We start from the raw sequence: 19,256 nt of genomic DNA on the forward strand, positions 1-19,256 counted from the left end.
GGGCCACACTGAGTGCGTGCGCGCCCTCAAGGAGCATGCGGCAGCTGAGAAGGCGGCGGAGAAGGCGGCGGCGGAGGCGGCGTGGGCAGCGGGAGCGGCGGAGAGGGCGGCGCAGAGGGCGGCGGAGGAGAAGGAGGCGGCGCGGCACGCCGAGGAGCTGCTGGCGGAGGTCGAGGCGGAGAAGCGAGCCAAGGGCAAGAAGGGCAAGAAGAAGAAGAAGGGCGGCGGGGCGGGCGGGGCTGGGCCGTCGCAGGAGCCCGAGGAGGGTGCCGAGGCGCCGTCGGAGGCAGACGCAGCCGAGGCGGCGAAGAAGGCCGAGGAGGCGAGGCTTCTCCTGCTTCTCGAGACGCTCACCGAGGAGAGGATGCGGTTTGGCATCACGGCGGAGAGCCAGGCGGCGGCGTCTGCAGAGGTGGCCGAGGCGAATCGCTTGGACACTGAGGCGGACGAGGCGGAGGAGGAGGCAATGGCGGAGCGGGAGGCCGAGGCGGCGGCCGAGGCGGCGCTCGCGGCGGCGCTGTCCGCCGCCAAGGAGAGGCGCGCGGCCACTGCCGCTGCGATGGCCAAGGCTGCCGCTGCCAGGATGGCAGCGGATGCGGCCCGGCGCTCATAGGGAGCTGCTGAGGGGAAACCCGGCGTGGCCGCTCTCGGTACGTGTACGGGAAACTCGAGGACTCTCTCCGAGGGCTGTGGCGCCGTGCGGTGTGGTCGCGTACTTGCGTCAGCGTGATTGTTCTGCTTCCTGCACGCACGCCGAGCTGCCGCCACTCCTGCATGTGTTTGAGGGGGGTGGGCTGTGGGGCAGAGACCTGTTCGATCTTGCCGGCTTGAGAACATCTCTACTTCCATCCGTCACAACTCAACAAGCGCGTGCTCTCCACCCTGCGGTCTCTTTCGTGTGACGTTTGGCGGGTCCGGGTGTTGTCACTTGTCGGGGGAGACGTCGTACGTACTACACAGACATTCTCCGCCACACATGAGACAATTGACATGCGACTCCTACAACGCCTCTATGCTCTAGACACATTCAGTAGACAAAAGGGGTTCCGCACCATCTCGCTCTCGCACACTAGACAGAAAAGTGAAAACGTATCAGAGGTGCGGCGCTGCTGCCTTGCGAGCGACGCCTGCGGCTTTCGTAGCTCGCCGCATCCGGCTAACCGCCCAGCGCCCACCCCGATCTACTACATGTACATGTTGTAGCATGTGCGTGTACTACACAAAATCCTCCATGTTCACGCCGGGCCGCTTGACCGCGCTGCGCAGCTCGTCGAGGTCGCCAAAGACGAGCTCCGGCAGCCAGCGCGGCACGTCCACCTGCGCGTCCACTCGCTCCGCCATGTTTTGCAGCGGCGCGACGCACTGCGCCGCGCCGGTGGGCCGCAGCGGCGGCGGGGTCGGCGCGTCGGGGGCGAGGAACCGCTCCACGTTCACGCGGAAGTTGGCGTCGCGGTACGAGACGCACACAGCCGACACGTGGGTATGGTTGCCCGGCACATAGATCTCGAGCGCGGACGGGCCGAGCAGCGTCGTGCGGTCGCGCCTCACCTCGCAGACCTCGTCGAACTCCGCCTTCGCCTGCGCAGTCATGGCGGCGGCGGCGGCCCGCTTGACCGGGTTCCACGAGCGCAGCGCCGAGGTGACCGCCGCCGCCGCGGCGTTGGGCTCGCCCGCCGCCGCCGCCGCGCCGCCTCCCTCGTCGTCGGTGCCGCCTCCCCGGTCGCCGGCGGCGGCCGGCTCGACCGCGTCGAGGAGATCGCCGCTCACACTGCCAAACAGCTTCTGCAGCCACTCCTTGCGGCGCGTCGCCTTGACGACAAAGATGGCGGCCGAGCCGTCCGGGCCGGTGAAGCGGGGCAGCGGGTCCTTGCGCTCCATCCACTCGTGGAAGACGAGGGTCTGCATGTGGCGCACCACGTGCAGCGTGCGGCTCGTCGTCCGGACCGCCTCCTCCTCGCTCCGGCCCATCGTCGGGAAGGCCTTCGTGATGAAGTAGCCGAGGGCGGCGTCGGGCAGGTCGCGCAGCTCCGCCAGCAGCTCCTCGGTCGTCTTGTTGGTGGGGGGGGGCTGGTCCGCCTCCGCGTCGGCGCCTCGCTCCGGCCGCTGCGCCGCCGCCTCGGCGGTGGCGCGGATGAGAAGGCACGCCTCCGCCGCGTCGTGCAGGGTCACCTTGCGGCCCTGGCCCAGGTAGCGCATCCCTCGCGGGAAGGGGCCTGGCGGCGGCGGCTCGATCAGCACCAGCCGGCGGGGGTTGCCGCCGAGGCGCTGCGCGGCGAGGCCGATCTGGTGCGCGAGCGTGGAGCCAAAGGAGGCGCCGATCAGGTCGAACGGCGCCCCCTTGCGGTACGCGACCAGCTCCGAGGCGTACACGGCGGCGAGCTCGGCGATCGAGCGCTCCACGCACTCCTCCTCCACCTTTGTGCCCGCCGCCATTCCCGTGTGCCTCACGGCGAGCACCTTAGGTGAGAGGGGGGGGGGGGGGAGGTAGACGTCTCCACACGCACGCAGCGGGCGGGGCGATGGAGCCAAGGTGTGCATGCGTGTGTAAAAGTGCGCGCGCGGACTGCACACCTTGGCGTGCGTGTGTGTGTGCGTGTGTGCGTGCGCGCGTGCGTGCGTGCGTGCGTGCGTGCGTGTGTGTGTGCGTGTGTGTGTGTGTGTGTGTGTGTGTGTGTGTGTGTGTGTGTGTGTGTGTGTGTGTGTGTGTGTGTGTGTGTGTGTGTGCATGTGTGTGTGTGTGTGCGTGCGCGTGCGTGCGTGCGTGCGCGCGTGCGTGCGTGCGTGCGCGCGTGCGTGGCGTGCGTGCGTGCGTGCGTGCGTGCGTGCGTGCGTGCGTGTGTGTGTGTGTGTGTGTGTGTGTGTGTGTGTGTGTGTGTGTGTGTGTGTGTGTGTGTGTGTGTGTGTGTGTGTGTGTGTGTGTGTGTGTGTGTGTGTGTGTGTGTGTGTGTGTGTGTGTGTGAGCGTGCGTGTGGCACCTCGCGGTCTGCGAATCCCATCGAGTGCAGCCGCTCGAAGCCGAGCTCGTTGCCAAAGATGGAGTGGACCAGCACGAGGCTCGGGCAGTCCTCGCGCCCCTCGGGCGGCGAGCGGACGAGCACGACCCGCGGAGAGAGGTAGTGCGCCTGCGATGCCGCGGGCGGCGAGCCGAGTCGCGGGCTGTGTGTGTGTGTGTGTGTGTGTGTGTGTGTGTGTGTGTGTGAGGAGGTTGGTGGAGAAGCCTCCGGGACTGGGGCAGTCACACATCTGCTCGTGGCGGTCAACGAGGCCACTCAGTCACTACTCCATCCCCCTAGCCAACCACTCGTCTCGCACACCTGCTCGTACAGGCCGACGGCATCCAGCCGCGGCGTGACGGCGTCGGGGTTGGACTGGGCAGCCTTGACGTGCGCGGCGAGGAGGCGGGCGGTCGGGCTGTCGACCAAGTCATCCTCCGCGAGCTCGACGCCTGTCAGCGTGCGCACCTTGCCCGCCATCTCCATCACGGCGAGCGAGTCGATGCCCGCCTCGAGCAGCGGCGCGTCTGGGTCGACGGCTCCGCCCGTGGTCTCCTCGAGCATGCCTGCGGTCGGCGTCGTCGGCCCCCGTCAGCGGAGTCGGGCATGGGTGTGAGCGGCGGGGCGTCCCTCCTCGTCTACATGTAGACTACACCGGCTCGGCGCACCAAGCATCAAGTCGAGCGTCATCTCCTCGCGCGGCTCCTCCACCGCGACCGCCCCCGAACCTGCCCTCGGACCCGGCGCGGCCGCGGCCGCCTGCTCCACCGCCTTGCGCCAGGAAAAGCGCTTGCGGGTGTACGCGGGCGTCGCGGCCGCCGGCAAGACGTCCCGGCAGCTCGCCACCTCGAGCACGACGTGCGCGAGGATCCCGCTGTACCCAAACGCGTTGATGGCGCCGCAGCGCGGGGCGGCCCCTCCCCCTCCCCCCCCTCCCCCTCCTCCCCCCCTACCCCCTCCTCCCCCTCCTGAGAGGTGGGTGAGCTGCGAGGGCAGCGCCCAGCTCGTGCCGCCCTGCAGTGCTGAGGCGACGTGGGCGTTGAGCACGCGGAGCTGCGCGTTCGGCGGCGCGTGGCCGCCGCCGAGGCCAATCGCAAGCCGCACGAGACCGGTGACGCCAGAGGCAGTCTCGCCGTGGCCGAGGTTCGCCTTGACCGTCCCGACGACAAGAGGGCGCCCACCGCTCGGCCTCGCCGCCTGCGTCGCGCGGATCGAGCCCGCCTCGATCGGGTCGCCAAGCGGGGAGCCGTTCGCCGCCGCCTCGAGGCAAGCGATCTCCTCGAGGGGGACGGCGGCCTGCTGCAGGCCGGCGCGCATCAGCTGCTGCTGCGCAGAGCCGTTCGGCGCCGTCAGGCTCGCGCTGCGTCCCGACTGCTTGACGCAAGACGAGAGCGGCCTCGGCCGGCCGGGACCTGCCGCCTCGTCGCCCGCCCCGTCGCCCGCCAGAACCAACGCGCCGCACGCCTCGCCGCGCACGTACCCGTCGGCGCGCTTGTCGAAGGAGAGGCTTCGCCCCAGAGCGGAGGTGAGGGAGGCAACAGCGCAAGCCCAGCTGACGGTGGGCAGGAGCATCAGCATCACCGCCGTCACGAGCGCGGACTCGCACTCGTCGCGCTCGAGCGCGCTCAGCGCGGCGTGGTTCGCCACCAGCGCGGAGGAGCAAGCCGTCTCCATCGAGACACACGGGCCTAATGGATCATCGCCGAGGTCAGGCAAGGCTGCCCGAGGTTGAGAGCTCGCCGCCAAGGCGCTTCATGCCGTGCAGCCCGAGCGCGTACGAGAGGCGGCCGCACGCGATCGCGTGGCTCGCGCCTAATGAACATCACCCGAGAGTAGCCGGGAGTAGCCGGGAGTAGCCGGGAGTAGCCGGGAGTAGCCGGGAGTAGCCGAGAGTAGCCGAGAGTAGCCGAGAGTAGCCGAGAGTAGCCGAGAGTAGCCGAGATTGGATCGCGAGGCTCGCGCCGGTGGAGGAGTAGACGCTCTGTCCGAGGGACGTGCTGGTCAGGAGGTCGTGCCTGAGTCAGAACCGCCCGAAATCAGGCGAGACTAGCCGAGGTGAGCAACGTGCTGCACGGGAGGGCGTGTGCCAGTCGCAGAAGGCGATGCCCACAAACACGCCCGTCGACGAGCCCGTGAGCGCCGCCTTGTCGAGCCCGCCGGCGAGCAGCGCCTCGTACCCGCCCTCGAGCAGCAGCCGCTGCTGCGGGTCCATCGCCGCAACCTCGGCGGGCGGGATCGCGAAGAAGGTGGCGTCGAACCCCTCCACGCCGACGATGAAGCCGCCGTGCTTGGCGCGTTCGCCGATGGCTCCCTCGGGGTAGTCGGGCCCGTCCACTGCCCACCGACTCGGCGGCACCAGGGAGATGGCGTTGCCGCCGCCCGCCGACAGAGACCGGAGCGAGGCGGCGCCGTGGGTCCCTGCCGAGAGCGCGAGGCTCGAGCCGAGAAACCGCACCGACGCGTGCTTTGCCGGGCCCGCCGCCGCCGCCGCCGCCGCCACCGGCGGCGGCGCGGCCGCCTGCTCAAAGTGCTGAGCGAGTAGCCGCGGCGTCGGGTAGTCAAAGACGAGGGTGCTTGGCAGCTCGACCTCGCCGCCTACCCTCGAGCGTGTCTGTCTTAGGACGCGATCCACGGGCGAGAGGGCGAGCGACTCGGCCTCTCTCGCTGCCTGCCGCCTCCTGCAGCTGATTCTTCAGCTCCACCGCGCCGAGCGAGTCGAGGCCCGAGTCCAGCAGAGGCGAATCGGCGCTCACCACGTTGCCCGTCGTCGACTCGATCGACGCCAGGATGTCCTCGAGCGAGACCGCCTGCAGGCGAGTCGTGGCAGCATGGCGTGCGGGGAGTGTCGTGGAGAGAGCGGCTGGCGTGCCAGCGAAGCGACCTTGGCGGCTCCAGCCGTGGCGGCGGCTCCGCGCGCAGCCTTGGCGGGCTTGTGCGCTGCGTAGCTTCGGAGGAGGGCGGGCACCTCGGGCAGCGCGCCAAGGTAGCGGCTCCAGCGAAGGTTGATGACCGCCGCCACAGCGGGCGAGCGAGGGTCGAGTGCCGCTCTCCAGGCACACACTCCCTCGGCCAGAGTGAGCAGCGTGATGCCGGCCGCCTGCATTCTCGCGTGGACCGACGCATCCGCAGCCATGCCCACGCCCGCCCACGGGCCCCACTGCAGGCTCGCGCCCCGCTGGCCATGCCGGCGGCGGCACGCGGCCAGCGCGTCGAGGCAGCTGTTGGCGGCCGAGTAGTTGGCCTGGCCGGCGCCTCCGAGCAGCGCCGCCACCGACGAGTAGAGAGTGCACGCGTGCAGGGGCAGCGCGGCACTCGCCGCCTGCACGGCCCACGCGCCGCACGCCTTGGGCGCGTAGACGCGCCGGACCGAGGCGGCCGTCTGCGAGCGGACGAGGCCGTCGGCGAGGACGCCCGCCGCGTGCCACACGCCGGCCAGAGGCACACGCGCCGCGAGGTCGGCCGGGAGGCCTATGGGGAGGTTCTGAGCAGGCTCGTGGCAGGCCCTCGGGAGGAGGGCGCGAGGCACTCTGTGGAGGCCCGCAAAGAGCCGTGACGCGTCTGCCGGCTCCGCCACATCGCACCGGGCGAGCGACATGGCGGCAGCGTCGTCGGTCGGCGGGAGCTTCCCGCGGTCTGTAGCGAGCACCTCGCCGCGACGCGAGGCGAGCACCACCGCTGCGGCTCCCTCGTCGAGAAGCCACGTCGCATTGAGGAGGCCGAGGCCGCTCGTGCCGCCGCTCAGCACGTGGACGCCGCCCGAGCGCCCTCCGCCGCGCGTCCGCTCGCCGCGGTGCGACGGAGGGGAGAAGAAGTCTGCCAGCCGAGGAACCAGCCACGCCTCTCCCCGCCACGCCGCCTCGGGCTCGGACTCCGGGGCGGCGAGGCGCGCCAGCAGCGAAGGCGCGCCGCCGCCGCCGCCGCCGCCGCCACCGCCACCGCGCGGGCTGTCGTAGCACCGGACGCGCACTGTCGGGCTCTCCGTGCGGGCAGAGCGCGCGAGGCCGCCGAGGCCCGCGTGCAAGGACGTCCGGGCGGGGCCGTCCTCGGCGGCCTGCGCGCCGCACGTCCAGACCACCGTGGGCAGCGGGTTCCGCTGCATCACGTGCAGCTTGAGGAGGGCGAGCAGAGCCTGGGGGGAGGGGGGGGGGGGCAGGTGCGCGGTGAGGACCGGGACGGCAGTCTCGATGGGACGACCACTTTTCCGAGATGTCGTGCGGGGTGGTGAGGGGGGAGGGGTGGGGTGACGAGGTCAGAGCCCCTTGCTGCATCTGGGGGGCGGCGGAGGCCTCCGTCGCCGCGAGGGAGGCGGTGCCGGGGAGGAGGGCGGGAGAGAAGACGAGCCGCTCCGCAGCCTCGCCGCCCCGGTCGCCGGAGGGCTCGGACGGCACCACCGCACGCAGCGGCGGCGCCGCGATCTCGATCGACGGCTGCAGAGACGGCGCCGCTTCGTCCTCCTCGGCCGAGTCCCACCTCGTCACATACTGGCAGCTCGGTGCGGCCGGCGGCGCCTGCTGCGCGTCGGCCTTCAGCACGCGGTTGACGAAGCCGACCAGCGCGGCGCCGGGGGCGGAGCCGCGCGCCTCGCGGCCGAGGAGGATGTCGCTCGCCCCGGAGACGGACGTCGAGTGGACGGAGACGACCCACAGCCGCCCCGTGGCGCCCGAGAGCGTGGCGTGCCCGAGGCTGAACGGCACCCTCGTCTCGTTGGCCCGCGCCGCCGCCTCGTCGGCGAGGAGGCCGGTGAGCTGCAGCGCCGCGTCGAGATCGCCCGGGTGGATGGCCGTGCCTCGCATGCCAGCGTACCCCGCCGCGCGCACCCCGAGCGACGCGACGGCCACGCCCTCCTCACGGGACGTCCACATCTTGCGCAGCCTCCGGTACTCGGGGCCGTACTCAATCTGCCGGGCGCGGAACATGGCGTAGTAGTCGGCGGCGCTGACGCCAAAGGTCGCCACCCCTCGGCTCGCCACGATGTCGACCGACCTGGCCGCGGGGGCGCTCGAGGAGGCCCCTCCCGCCTCGCCGAGGGCGATTGAACCGGCGCAGTGGACGGCACGCGACAGCTCCTCCCCGGAGCCATCGAGGCGGGAGGTGGTCACCTCGAAGCGCTCGTCGGCTTCGTCGAGCTCCACCGATACCCACAGGCCGTCCGGCTCGTCGAGGAACATCGGGGCCATAAAGTAGACGCGCGACAGCCGGGTGGCACGGGGCTCGCGCCCGCTCAGCCGCACGGCGCGCGCCGCACGCGTCATCTCGAGATACGCGGCCGCAGGGAAGATGACGTGCCGCTGAATCACGTGGTCGGCCACGATGGCAAGCAGAGCACCGCTGGCCGGCGCTCCGGCGCGTCGCATGGCGCTGGCCTCGACCGGCCGCTGTGCAAAGGGGTGAGGGAGGTCCACCCAGCTGAATCGCTGGCGGACAAAACGCGCCGCCTGCCGGCCAGAAGATGGCGGCACAATGGCCACGTCGCCGCCACGCGAGACGACGAGGTGCGAGATGGTCCCCGAGTAGCCAAATGACGAGATGCCGGTGGCGGGAACGCCGGCTGAGCCACACTGCAGCGGCTGTGAGGGGAGGATCAACGGAGCGGCCGCGCCGGAGCTGAGCCGCTCGTCGACGAGGGGGTTGATGGCGAAGAGCTGCGCGTTGCCGGACTTGGTCGACGCGCGGAGCAGCTGCAGTGACTTCGCCTATGGGGGGTAGGCCGCGGGAGAGTCGAGGGCGAGCCTCGCCATCGCACCAACCCGCGAGGAGTCGTCCGCGCGCCAGGCCAAGTAGCCCAGACACCGGCTCTGTGTGCCCGACATTGGCCTTTGCGGTGCCGACCGCGATCTGGCGCGCGGCATCGGGCGCGTCTACGCCACGTGGCCTGAGCGCTGCGGCGAGTGAGCCCGCCTCGGTCGGGTCGCCGAGCGCTGTCCCCGTGCCATGCGCCTCGATGCCGCAGATGCCGTGCGGCATGTCCGCCTCCGCGAGAGCGGAGGAGATGAGCTCTCGCTGGGCGAGGCCGTTGGGCGCCGTGAGGCTGGCGCTGCGGCCGTCCTGTCGCACGGCCGAGCCTTCCAAGCACGCACTTGAAGCCGTGCCGCCGGGCTGCAGGTGGAGGGAGGGGGGGGGGGATGACGCGTGGCACAAAGGGCGAGCGGACGCCGTGCGTATGGGATCCCAGATGGGGAGCCGGCGTTGTGCGTTCGCGGAGGGCGCAGAGGAGGGCGCTGTGGAGGGCGCGCCTGGACGACGAGGGAGGCGCACCCTTCGCTGCGTGTGTAGCCGTTGGCGCGTCGGTCGAAGGTCTTGCAGCGACCGTCGGCGGCGAGCATGCCCGCCGACGCAACAGCGAGCATTGTGTGCGGCATCAGCTTAAGACTCACACTGCTCACCAGCGCGGACGGGCACTCTCCGGCGCGGACCGCCGCGGCCGCCGTGTGCACCACCACGTGGCCGGAGGAGCAGGCCGTGTCGAGGGAGACGCACGGGCCCTGCAGCCCGAGCGCGAAGGAGAGGCGGCCGCACGCGATGGAGATGGTGTCGCCCGTGATGGTGTAGACAGACACGGCGGCCGCGTCGGGCTTGAGGGCGTTGCGGAGCGACCAGTCGGGCCGCTCGATGCCGAGGTAGAAGCCGGTCCCCGCCCCGACGAGGGCGGCGCGCCGTTGCCCCGTGCCGTGCAGTGCGCTGTAGCCGAGCTCGAGCAGCAGCCGCTGCTGCGGGTCCATCGCGAGAGATTCGGCGGGCGAGATGGCAAACGCCCTGGCGTCGAAGGACTCGATGTCTGGTATGCAAGCGGAGTACGAGGCCGAGCTGCGCTGGTCGTGGCTCAGCGCTGCGACCTGGCTCGCGGTGGTATCAAGCGTCCACCGGGCAGCGGGGACCTGCCTGATGGCGTCGCCGCTCGAGTCGAGCATCGACGCCACCTGCCTGATGCCGCCGGCGCCACCTGGCCAACGAGCGAGCAGACTGCTGATGGACACCGTGGCCTGACCAGTATCGCACCGCGCGACTCGAGCAGCCGCATCCCCGCCCGCCGCGCCACCCTCCGCGCCGACGAGCCGCTCGACGACGTGCCACGCGATGGCGCGAGGCGTCGGGTGGTCGAACACGTCTGTCGCCGAGAGCTCAACGCCCGTCTCGTCGCGCAAGCGCGTCGAGAACTCGGAGGCGGCGAGAGAGTCGATCCCCGACTCCATGAGCGGCGTGTTTGCGTCAAACTCGCTCGCGTCGGCGCCTGACACCTCCCGCACCCCCTCCATCACGATCGCCTCAACGTGCGGCTGTCGCTTCTCAGGCGGCATCTGAAGCAGCTCGTGCGCCAAACTGCCCGGAGCAGCGGCGACTGCTTGGCCGCCGCTCGCGTTGGCGCGCACCGCCGACCCTGGCAGCTCCGACAGCAAGGGCAGGAGCGCCGCATGCTGCCCGCGCAAGATCGACGCTGCATCGGCTGGCAGCGGGGCCCAGACTCTGGCACCGTGCGACAAGTCGAGGGCAAGGTCTGGCCGCGCCGGCGGCGAGACGCCGAGGAGAGCGCCGAGGCACCCCGCGTACTGCTCGAGCGACAGCGACAAGAGGGAGAACGCCTGCTTGTCGGCAGCGCCCATGCCCGCCCCAAGGACAAGCGGCATCTGCATCGAGCTCGCTGGCATGCCGGCGCAACCCCGAGCGGTGGCCAGCGTGTCGAGACACGCGTTCGCAGCAGCGTAGCTCGCCTGCCGCGAGGGGCTGGGCAGGTCACAAGAAGCTGGGAATGCCACGAGGGGGTCGGTAGGCCGGGGCGGTGTGGGGAGTGGCGCGGCGTATTGTTGCGTCTTGGCGTCGCTCGCTCGCCTGCCCAACGTTCCCAAACGTCGAGGCGATCGAGGAGAAGAGCACAAAGGCGGCCGCCGCGGCTTGGCTCGTCGCGCCGTGGAGGTGGCGCGCGCCGAGCGCCTTTGGCGCCATGACAGCGGCGAGCTCGTCGCGCCCGGTGTTGAGCATCAGCCGATCGCGCGTCGTCCCCGCAGTGTGCAGGACCGAGCTGAGCCTGCGAAGCGCCGTCCCGGGAGCGCCGTCGACCTCCCGCGGCGCTGAACGGAGCATCGCGACCACGCCCTCCTCCTGCGCCACGTCGCACGCCACCACCGCCACACCGCCCTCCCCTCTCCGCAGCCGCTCGAGCCGCTCCTCGAGGCCCTGCCCGCCCCGCGCAACTCGTCCGCTCCGCGAGCAGAGCACGACAGCATCCGCAGCACCGTCGCAGAGCAGCGACGCGGCCCGGAGGCCGAGCCCGCCCAGCCCGCCGGTGATGAGGTGCGTCCCGCCGCTCTGTGGCGGCGCCGCGCTCCCCTCGTGCACACAGCCGCGCCGCAGCCGCAGCACGTGCAGCGCCGTGGCGGAGACGGCTACCTGCCCCTCCTCCTTGAGACTGTCGTCGCTGTCGTCGCCCATCAGCACGGAGGCGAGGGCGGTCGGCACAGAAGCACCGAACTGCAAGTCGACGACGGTGGTGCCGAGCGCCGGGCCCTCCATCCGAAGCACACGGCCCATCCCCCACGCGCACCCACCGGCCAGACGGGAGCCTCCGAGCGCACTCATCGCCGTGGGCACGCTCAGCTGCGCACCAGACGTCAGGACGACGAGCCGTAAGGGGCGACGGGTCAGCAGGAGCTGCCGTGCCACGAAGAAGATCCACTCCGCCCTCGCGAGCGGCGCGTGGTCCCCTCGGACCGAAGCCAAATCAAGAACCAACCCGGCGGCGCTGGTCGCGTTGGCGGTGGCGGCTGCGGTGGCGCCGTCGCCAATAGCGCCGGAGGGGGTGTCAGCGGAGGCGACGAGTAGCCAGGAGCGGCTGGACTGGCGGGGAAGAGGGCGGGGATGGGAGGACCACGCCGAGGAGTACGTCAAGAGGACCTCGGCCGGCTTTGAGGCCGCGCTGGGCGACGGTGCCGCCGCCGCCGCCTGCCAAGGGTAGGACTTGCGCGCGTAGCGGAGGCGCAGCTGAGGCGGCGCCGCAGTCGACGACGTCGCCCGCAGAAGCGTGTGCGCTATCGTGCCGCTGTAGCCAAACGAGTTGACTCCGCCCAAGCGCGCCGTGCCGCTCGCGGCCGGCAGGCTGGCCGCCTGGGAGGGCAGCGAGCAAGCGCACGCCGCGGCGCCGATCGCCTCGCCGACATGCACGTTCAATGCGCGGAGCTGCGCATTCGGTGGCGTCCACGCCCCGAGCAGCCCCGCCGCCAGCCGCAGCAGGCCCGCGGCGCCGGCGCCCGGCTCCGCGTGTCCGACGCTCGCCTTGATGCTGCCGACGGCGAGGGGGCACTTGCGCGCGCCAAGCAGCGAGGCGCTCATAGACCCCGCCTCCACCGGGTCGCCGAGCTCAGTGCCGGTGCCGTGCGCCTCGAGGCAGGCGACGTCGCGGGCGGCCGCCGCGCCGTCGGCGAGCGCGTCGAGAAGGAGACCTCGCTGCGCCTGCCCGTTTGGCGCTGTCAGGCTCGCGCTCTTGCCGTCCTGTCGCACGCAGCTACCGGCGACGGCGAGCGTCCCGGCCCGAGCGGCGCGCAAAACGGTCGCGCAGGAGGTCTCGCCGCGCACGTACCCGTCCGCGCTCCGGTCGAACGTGTGGCAGTGCCCCTTCGCCGACGTCATCCCCGCAATCGCAAAGGCGAGACTCACGTCAGGGAGGAGCATGATGTTGACCGCGCTCACGAGGCCGGTCGCGCACTCTCCGTTCTGCACCACGCGAAGGCACGAGTGGTTGGCAACGAGCCCCGCAGAGCACGCCGTGTCGATGGAGGCGCAAGGCCCCTGCAGCCCCAGGGCGAAGGAGATGCGGCCGGACGCGACCGACATGGCGCTTCCCGTGGCCGCGTAGACGCTCCTGCCGATCGGAGACCTCTTGACGACGTCGGTCCAGTCGTTGGCGGCGATGGCGACGAAGACGCCCGTGCACGAGCCTGCGAGCTGCTGCTTCCCCAGCGCCGCCGCGTGCAGAGCCTCGTAGCCGGACTCGAGGAGCACCCTTTGCTGCGGGTCGATCGCACGCGACTCTGCCGCAGAGACGCCGAAGAAGGCGTTGTCGAAGAGGTCCGCGCGGAAGATGAAGCCGCCGAAGCGCACGCGCTGCGCGACGAGCCCCTGGAGCGTGTCCAGCCCTTCGTCCGACCACCGCGTCGACGGCACCACGCTGACCACGTCGCCGCCGCAGAGCGACATGCGACTGGCTGCGGCACGGGTGGTTTGCCCGAGAGGGAGCCGGATCGCAAGGCCAGCAACCTGCACCTCGACAGCGCTGCCGCTCGGGCTCCTCGACTGAGCCGGCTTTGCGACGGCGGCCGTGCTTTGCGACTGCTTCTCCTCAAAGTAGCCCGCGAGCTGGCGGGCAGTGGGGAAGTCGAAGATGAGCGTCGACGGCAGCTTCAGGCCGCTCTGCGCCTGAAGCTGATTCCCAAACTCCACCGCAGCGAGCGAGTCTAGTCCCGAGTCCATCAGCGGCTCGTCGGGGTCCACGGAGCGGCCGACCGTCTGCTGCAGCGCGTCCAGCATCGACTCGAGCGTGACCGGCGAGCCCGGGCCGGCCGTCTCCGCCATCGACGTAGCGGCCGCGCTGCTCTTGCGGCCGCGCGCAACGGCGGCCACAAACGGCCACCGCACCGCCCCCGAGTTGACCTCGTTCCAATTCACGACCATCAAGCTCATCACGCCCGTCGCCGCCGGGAGCAGCGTAGCTCGGAACGCCAGCGTACACTGCTCCAGGCTGAGCAGGCCAAAGCCCATCTCCTGGATGGCCGCGTTGATGGCGCCGTCCGCTGCCATGCCGACGTTTGCCCACGGGCCCCACTGTACAGAGGTCGCGTTCAGGGCGCGCACGCGCCGGCAAGCACCGAGCGCGTCGAGCATGCCGTTGGCGGCGGCGTAGTTGGACTGGCCCCCGCCGCCAACCAGCGTGCTGATCGAAGAGAAGAGCACGCATGTGTCGAGCGGCGACGACGCAGCCAACCTCTGCAGGCCCCAAGCGCCGTGCACCTTGGGTGCGAAGACGCGCTTCACGGTCGACGCGTTCTGCGCACGCAGCAGCCCGTCCGATAGCACGCCCGCCGCATGCCACACGCCCGCCAAGCGGCCAGCGCCTGCACTGAGGACGGCGGCGGCCAGGCGGAACGTGTCGGCGTGCTCGGCGACGTCGCACTTGGCCACGCTGAAGCTACACCGGCCGAGCTCCTTGAGCTTCTTCCCGCTGGTGCCTCCCCTCAACCTTGCGCGCCCACCACGCGCCGCCAGCACCACCGACGAGGCGCCGCTCTCGCCGAGCCACTTGCCCGTGACAAGGCCGAGGCCGCCCGTGCCGCCAAGGAGCAGGTGAGTGCCGCGAGGCGGCGTCGGGGCCGTCCTCGGGATGCGCACCACCACCTTGCCCGTGTTGGTGCCGCCCTGCAGCGTGCGGAAGGCGGCCAAGACGCTCCTCTCGAGGTCGAAGAGCTCCATGGGGAGGCCGTGGAGCACGAAGGCATCTGCGCGCGCCGATAGGGCCCTGAGCGTGCCGCACATCCACCACGGCGTCTGCTCAATCGTCGAGTCGAGCGCGATCATCGTAAGGTTGTTGCAGCACGCCGCCTCGTGCCGCTCGTAGCTCCACACCGCCCGCTTGCCGATCTCGCAGAGCTTGCCGTCCTGCCGCAGCAGCCCAAACGTGCACGCGATGAAGTCCGCAGACAGGCTGTTGAGCGAGAAGCGCAGCCGGCCGGAGCCGAGCAGCTTCGACGCGCCGAGCGCAAAGGCGCCGCCGTCACGCGAGCTCAGCAGCCGGCCGGCGAGGCCCATCTTGTGCAGGTAGAAGTGCTTGTACGGCCGGCCGACGTTCGCCATCGCGCGGCTGCCGATGAAGTGGCAGTACTCTTGCGAGGTGAGGCCGACGCCACCCGCGCCCGCGTGCAACAGCACGTCGTGACTGGCCGCCGGGCGGGCCGCGAGCAGCGCCATATGCACCGTGCACCACGTTGTCGGCAGCGTGCAGGCCTGCTCGAACGAGAGCGAGTCGGTGATGGCCGCCATCAGGCGCGCGTCGGACTTAGACAGAGACGCGAGGGCAGCGAGCCCGTGCCCAAGCGCCGCGTCGCCAACTTTGATGTGCGAAACGCCGGGGCCGACGGCAGTTATGTGCGCCGCGCAGTCGCCGCCCGGAGGGCCAGGGTCACCAGGGTACACGCCGAGGACGTTGAGCACGTCGCGGAAGTTGAGGCCGACCGCGCCGACGTTGAGCCTGACCTCGCCGCAGACCGGCTTGGAGTTCTCGGGCTCCTGCGCCACCACCCGCAAGTTGCTGATGGCGCCGCGGGCGTCGAAGTGGAGCGTGACTGGTCCTCCTAGCGAGCCAGCGGCATCCGCTAGGCGGCAGACACGCTGGCAAGAGCCGTCAAACGCCACCACGGGCTCGGGAGTGCCATCGTAGCCGAGTCCGAGCTGGCTGGCCAGCTTCGACACCGCCGCCAGCACGGTCACGCCCGGCCGGAGCACATCCAGGTCGATGATCGGCAAGCTCGACTGCGGCGCCTCGGAGCGCGCCTGGCGGGCGAGCCCCATCCAGCCTGCGTGGCTCGAGACGCCGGTGCCGCTCGAGCGGGCGCCGCGTGCACCCGTCGAAAGCAACCACACGGGAACGGTAGCACGCGTCGCGACGTGCGCGCGCACGACCACGAATGCGTCTAGTAGACCGGCAAGCGAATCGGAGGCCTTGGCGCCAGCAGAGAGGCCGACGGCGTACACCACCGAGCCGATCGGCGCCAACGGAGCCGCCAACGCGGCGCCGGAGCCCGACGCGGCGGCGAGCGGAGGCGAGGCGCACATCACGAGCGCCGCCTTGGCGTCCTCGGCGGCCGGCACCGTTGCAACCTGCCACGACGTGACGTACAAGTGCGTCGACTTGCGTTGCGGAGCCGCCGCCGGCGCCGCCTTGAGCACGCGCGTCTCGAAGTTGGTCAGGCGCGCGCCTGGCGAGTCCTTAGCCGCCTTGGCGTCCTTGGCCCCGATCCAAACGCCCGTCATGTTGGCGCCCTGCCGCTCCGCCACCGGCCACGAAGAGCCGCTCACGTCCGTGAGCGCCGCCTCGCCGACCGAGAAGGGGAGCCGGATCTCGCCCGCCGCGGTCGCCTCGGCGAGGAGGGCGGTCAGGTGCAGCGAGCCGTCGAGGTCGGCCGGGTGCACGCTCGTGCCCTCCTTGCGCTGGCGGCGGCGCAGCTGGCCCACGGCGACGCCCGCGTCGCGCGAGACGCGCGCCGAGGTGAGCGTGCGGTACTCGGGGCCGTACTCGAGGCCGACCGAGCGGAAGCCCGCGTAGATGACGGCGGTGTCGACCGGCTGCGCGCACGACGCTCGCAAGCCGGCGTGCGAGAAGGCGGGCGACGCCTCCGACAAAGTGGACGCGCCGCCCGCGCAGTGCGACGTCTTGGTGCCCGCCTCGAGGTCCTCGGTGTTGACGTCGAACCGCTCGTCGGCCGCGGTGATGTCGACGCTGATCGTCATCGTGCTGACGTCGCCGTCGAGCATGAGCGGCTGCAGGAAGAAGACGCGCGAGAGCCTGGCGCCGTTGGCGCCGCCCGAGAGGGACGCGGTAGCCGCGCGCGCCATCTCAATGTAGCCCGCGCCGGGGAAGATGACGCGGCCCTGCACAATGTGGTCGGCCACAACCGCAAGCAGCGCCCCTCTGGCCGGCGAGCGGAACGAGGCCTTGTCGGTGCCGTCTGCATCGGCCGCGCGCAGCTGGATGAGCGGGTGCGGCGTCTCGCGCCACAAGAATCGCCGGCGCAAGTAGCCTGGGCAGCTGGGCAGACTCGAGGTCATACTCGAGTTCATCGCTGGGGCTGGCGTCTCCTTGACACGCAGCAAAGCGTGCGCAATGGTGCCGCTGTACCCAAACGAGCTGACGCCACCGACGCGGCTCCGCGCCTCCGTCTCCTCCGCTCGCTCCTTCGCCCCCACGCTCAGCGCCGGCGTCAGCTGCGTCGGGAGGACGCACGCCCTGCGGACGAGCGCCGCCGCCACATGGCCGCTGATGACCCGCAGCTGCGCATTCGGGGAGGAGCGCCGGTGCAGCAGGCGCAAGCGGAGCACGAGCAGACTGGTCGCGCCCGAAGCGGCCTCTGCGTGGCCAACACTCGCCTTGACGGCCCCAGCCACGAGCGGGGCCGGCCTCGGGGCATCCAGGAGCGTGCACAACGAGCCCGCCTCGATCGGGTCGCCGAGCGCCGAACCGTTTGCAGCCGCCTCCAGACTGGTCACGGCCGCGGCCTCCAGCCTGGCGGCAGAGAGGGCGCCAGCGAGCAGCGACCGCTGCGCGCGGCCGTTTGGCGCCGTCAGGCTCGCGCTCCTGCCGTCTTGCCGCACGCAGCTACCGGCGAGGCGAGCGCAGCCGGCAGCGCCTCCGCCGCTCCTCTGCATCACAAGCGAGGAGCACGCCTCACTCCTCGCGTACCCGTCGGCGCGCCGGTCAAACGCGTGGCACCTACGCACGGCATAGCCTCGCGCGTGTGGGGAGCGGCGGCGAGACTCCGGAGTAGCTCTGGGGCCCATACGCGGCACCGGCCAAGCAGCGAGGTGAGCCCCGCCATGCCGCACGCGACGCTGGCCGCAGGGAGGAGCACGAGGTTCGCCGCAGCCACGAGGCCGGTGTTGCACTCGTGCAGCTGCAGCCCGCGCAGCGCGGCGTGGCTGGCAACCAGCGCCGCCGAGCAGGCGGTGTCGTACGAGACGCACGGGCCCTGCAGCCCGAGCGCGAAGGAGAGGCGGCCGGAGGCGATCGAGTGCGGGCTGCCCGTCGCCGCGTAGACGCTCCGCGAGAGCGGGGAGGAGGACTTGACAATGTCGGCCCAATCGTTCGAGGCGATCGCGACAAACACACCCGTCAGGGAGCGGCTTAGCTCGACCTTTGTCTGCCCGGCGCCGTGCAGCGCCTCGTACCCTACCTCGAGGAGGAGCCGCTGCTGCGGGTCCATCGCCCGCGCTTCCGCCGGCGACACGCCGAAGCGAGAAGGGTCGAAGAGCTCCGCGTCGCGCAGGAAGCCGCCGTGCCGCACGCGGTCGGCGACAGCCTCGTCGAGCCGCGCCGCGCCGTCGCTCGACCAGCGGCAAGGCGGAACCTCCGAGATGAGGTTGCTGCCGGTGATGGCCATCCTCTCCATCGCCGACTCGCTGCCGCCGCCCAGCAGGGGCAGCCGCGCCGCCAGGCCGCCCACATGCACCGCCGCCTCCTCCGCTTGATCCGGGCGGGCGGCGGGCGGGGCGGCGGGCGGGCCGAGCAGGCCAGTCTCGAGGGCAGGAGGAGAGACTGCCTCGTCGAGGAAGGCGGCGAGCTCGCGCGCGGTGGGGTGGTCGAAGATCAGCGTCGACGGTAGCTCCGCCCCATCCCTGCAGTGCTCCTCCTGAAGCTGGTTGCCGAGCTCGACGGCACCGATCGAGTCGAGGCCCGACTCGAGGAGCGGCGCGTCTGGGTCGATGTGCTCTCCCGAGAGGTCGTAGCAGTGCGAGAGGACTGCGTCAAGCGTCTTTGCGCTGCTGGATGGCGGCAGAGGAGCAGCGCGGCATGCGACGAGCGTCGGCGGAGCTGCAGGAGGCGAGGGGCCGCTCGGTGCGGAAGGCGGCTCGAGCGGCGCAGGCGTGTTGGCACCGACGTCCATGCTGGAGACGGAGGAGGAGGACGATGGCGAACACGTCGACGTCCGAGCGAGCGGGACGACCTCTGTGGTCCACGACTTGGAGAACTGTACCGCTCGCCGTGGAGCCGTCGTCGCCGATACCATCGGCGGCGGCGAAGGCGGAGAGCCAACACCCACCCATTTATCTGGAGGCAGTGGCGAAGCGCCGCCCACTCGACGCCTCTCCATCTCTCGCCTGACGTCCCTCGCGAACACGTCTAGGGAAGCAAGATAGTCGTCGTCAACTGGCACGACGAATGCCGGCATGTCGAATGGCACAGCAGATCTTGGCGGCATCCTGACTGTCCACTATATCCGCATCAGACCAACCACAGCGGCCTTGACCCTTGGTCAGCTCCAGGGCCCGTAGTTTTTCTTTTGCCCGTGAAGCTCGATGGCAATGCTCGATGAGAGGACACGTGCAACCTCCCGGTGTCGCGGGTAGCCCTTTTGGAGCCGCGAGTGGAGCTCGCACCGGCAGACAGTCAGTGACGAGGCGCAGGTAACGACCCTGGCCGGGGTCCCGGTAATTGAGGAGGACGGGCGGTCCAACCCGGGGTCCCGGTAATTGAGGAGGACGGGCGGTCGAATATGTTGGACCAACGCA

At 71.1% G+C, this 19,256-nt stretch overlaps 1 protein-coding gene across 1 annotated transcript; it reads right to left on the reverse strand.

Moving 5' to 3' along the window:
- Window positions 1–1,215: 1,215 nt before the first annotated feature.
- Window positions 1,216–18,754, reverse strand: PKS10 (polyketide synthase; the record flags this gene model as incomplete). The annotated part of the gene is made up of 14 exons (XM_005766839.1): window positions 1,216–1,317; window positions 1,429–1,578; window positions 1,744–2,457; window positions 2,976–3,122; window positions 3,315–3,445; window positions 3,662–3,867; window positions 5,021–5,411; window positions 5,593–5,800; window positions 5,875–7,122; window positions 7,331–7,516; window positions 7,634–8,686; window positions 10,238–10,699; window positions 10,827–17,460; window positions 17,538–18,754. 14 exons carry the CDS (start codon window positions 18,752–18,754, stop codon window positions 1,216–1,218), a joined length of 12,849 nt encoding a protein of 4,282 aa, XP_005766896.1.
- Between the last annotated feature and the right edge of the window lie 502 nt (window positions 18,755–19,256).

This window comes from Emiliania huxleyi (genome assembly GCF_000372725.1).
Source record: "Emiliania huxleyi CCMP1516 unplaced genomic scaffold EMIHUscaffold_50, whole genome shotgun sequence".
NCBI lineage: Eukaryota > Haptophyta > Isochrysidales > Noelaerhabdaceae > Emiliania > Emiliania huxleyi.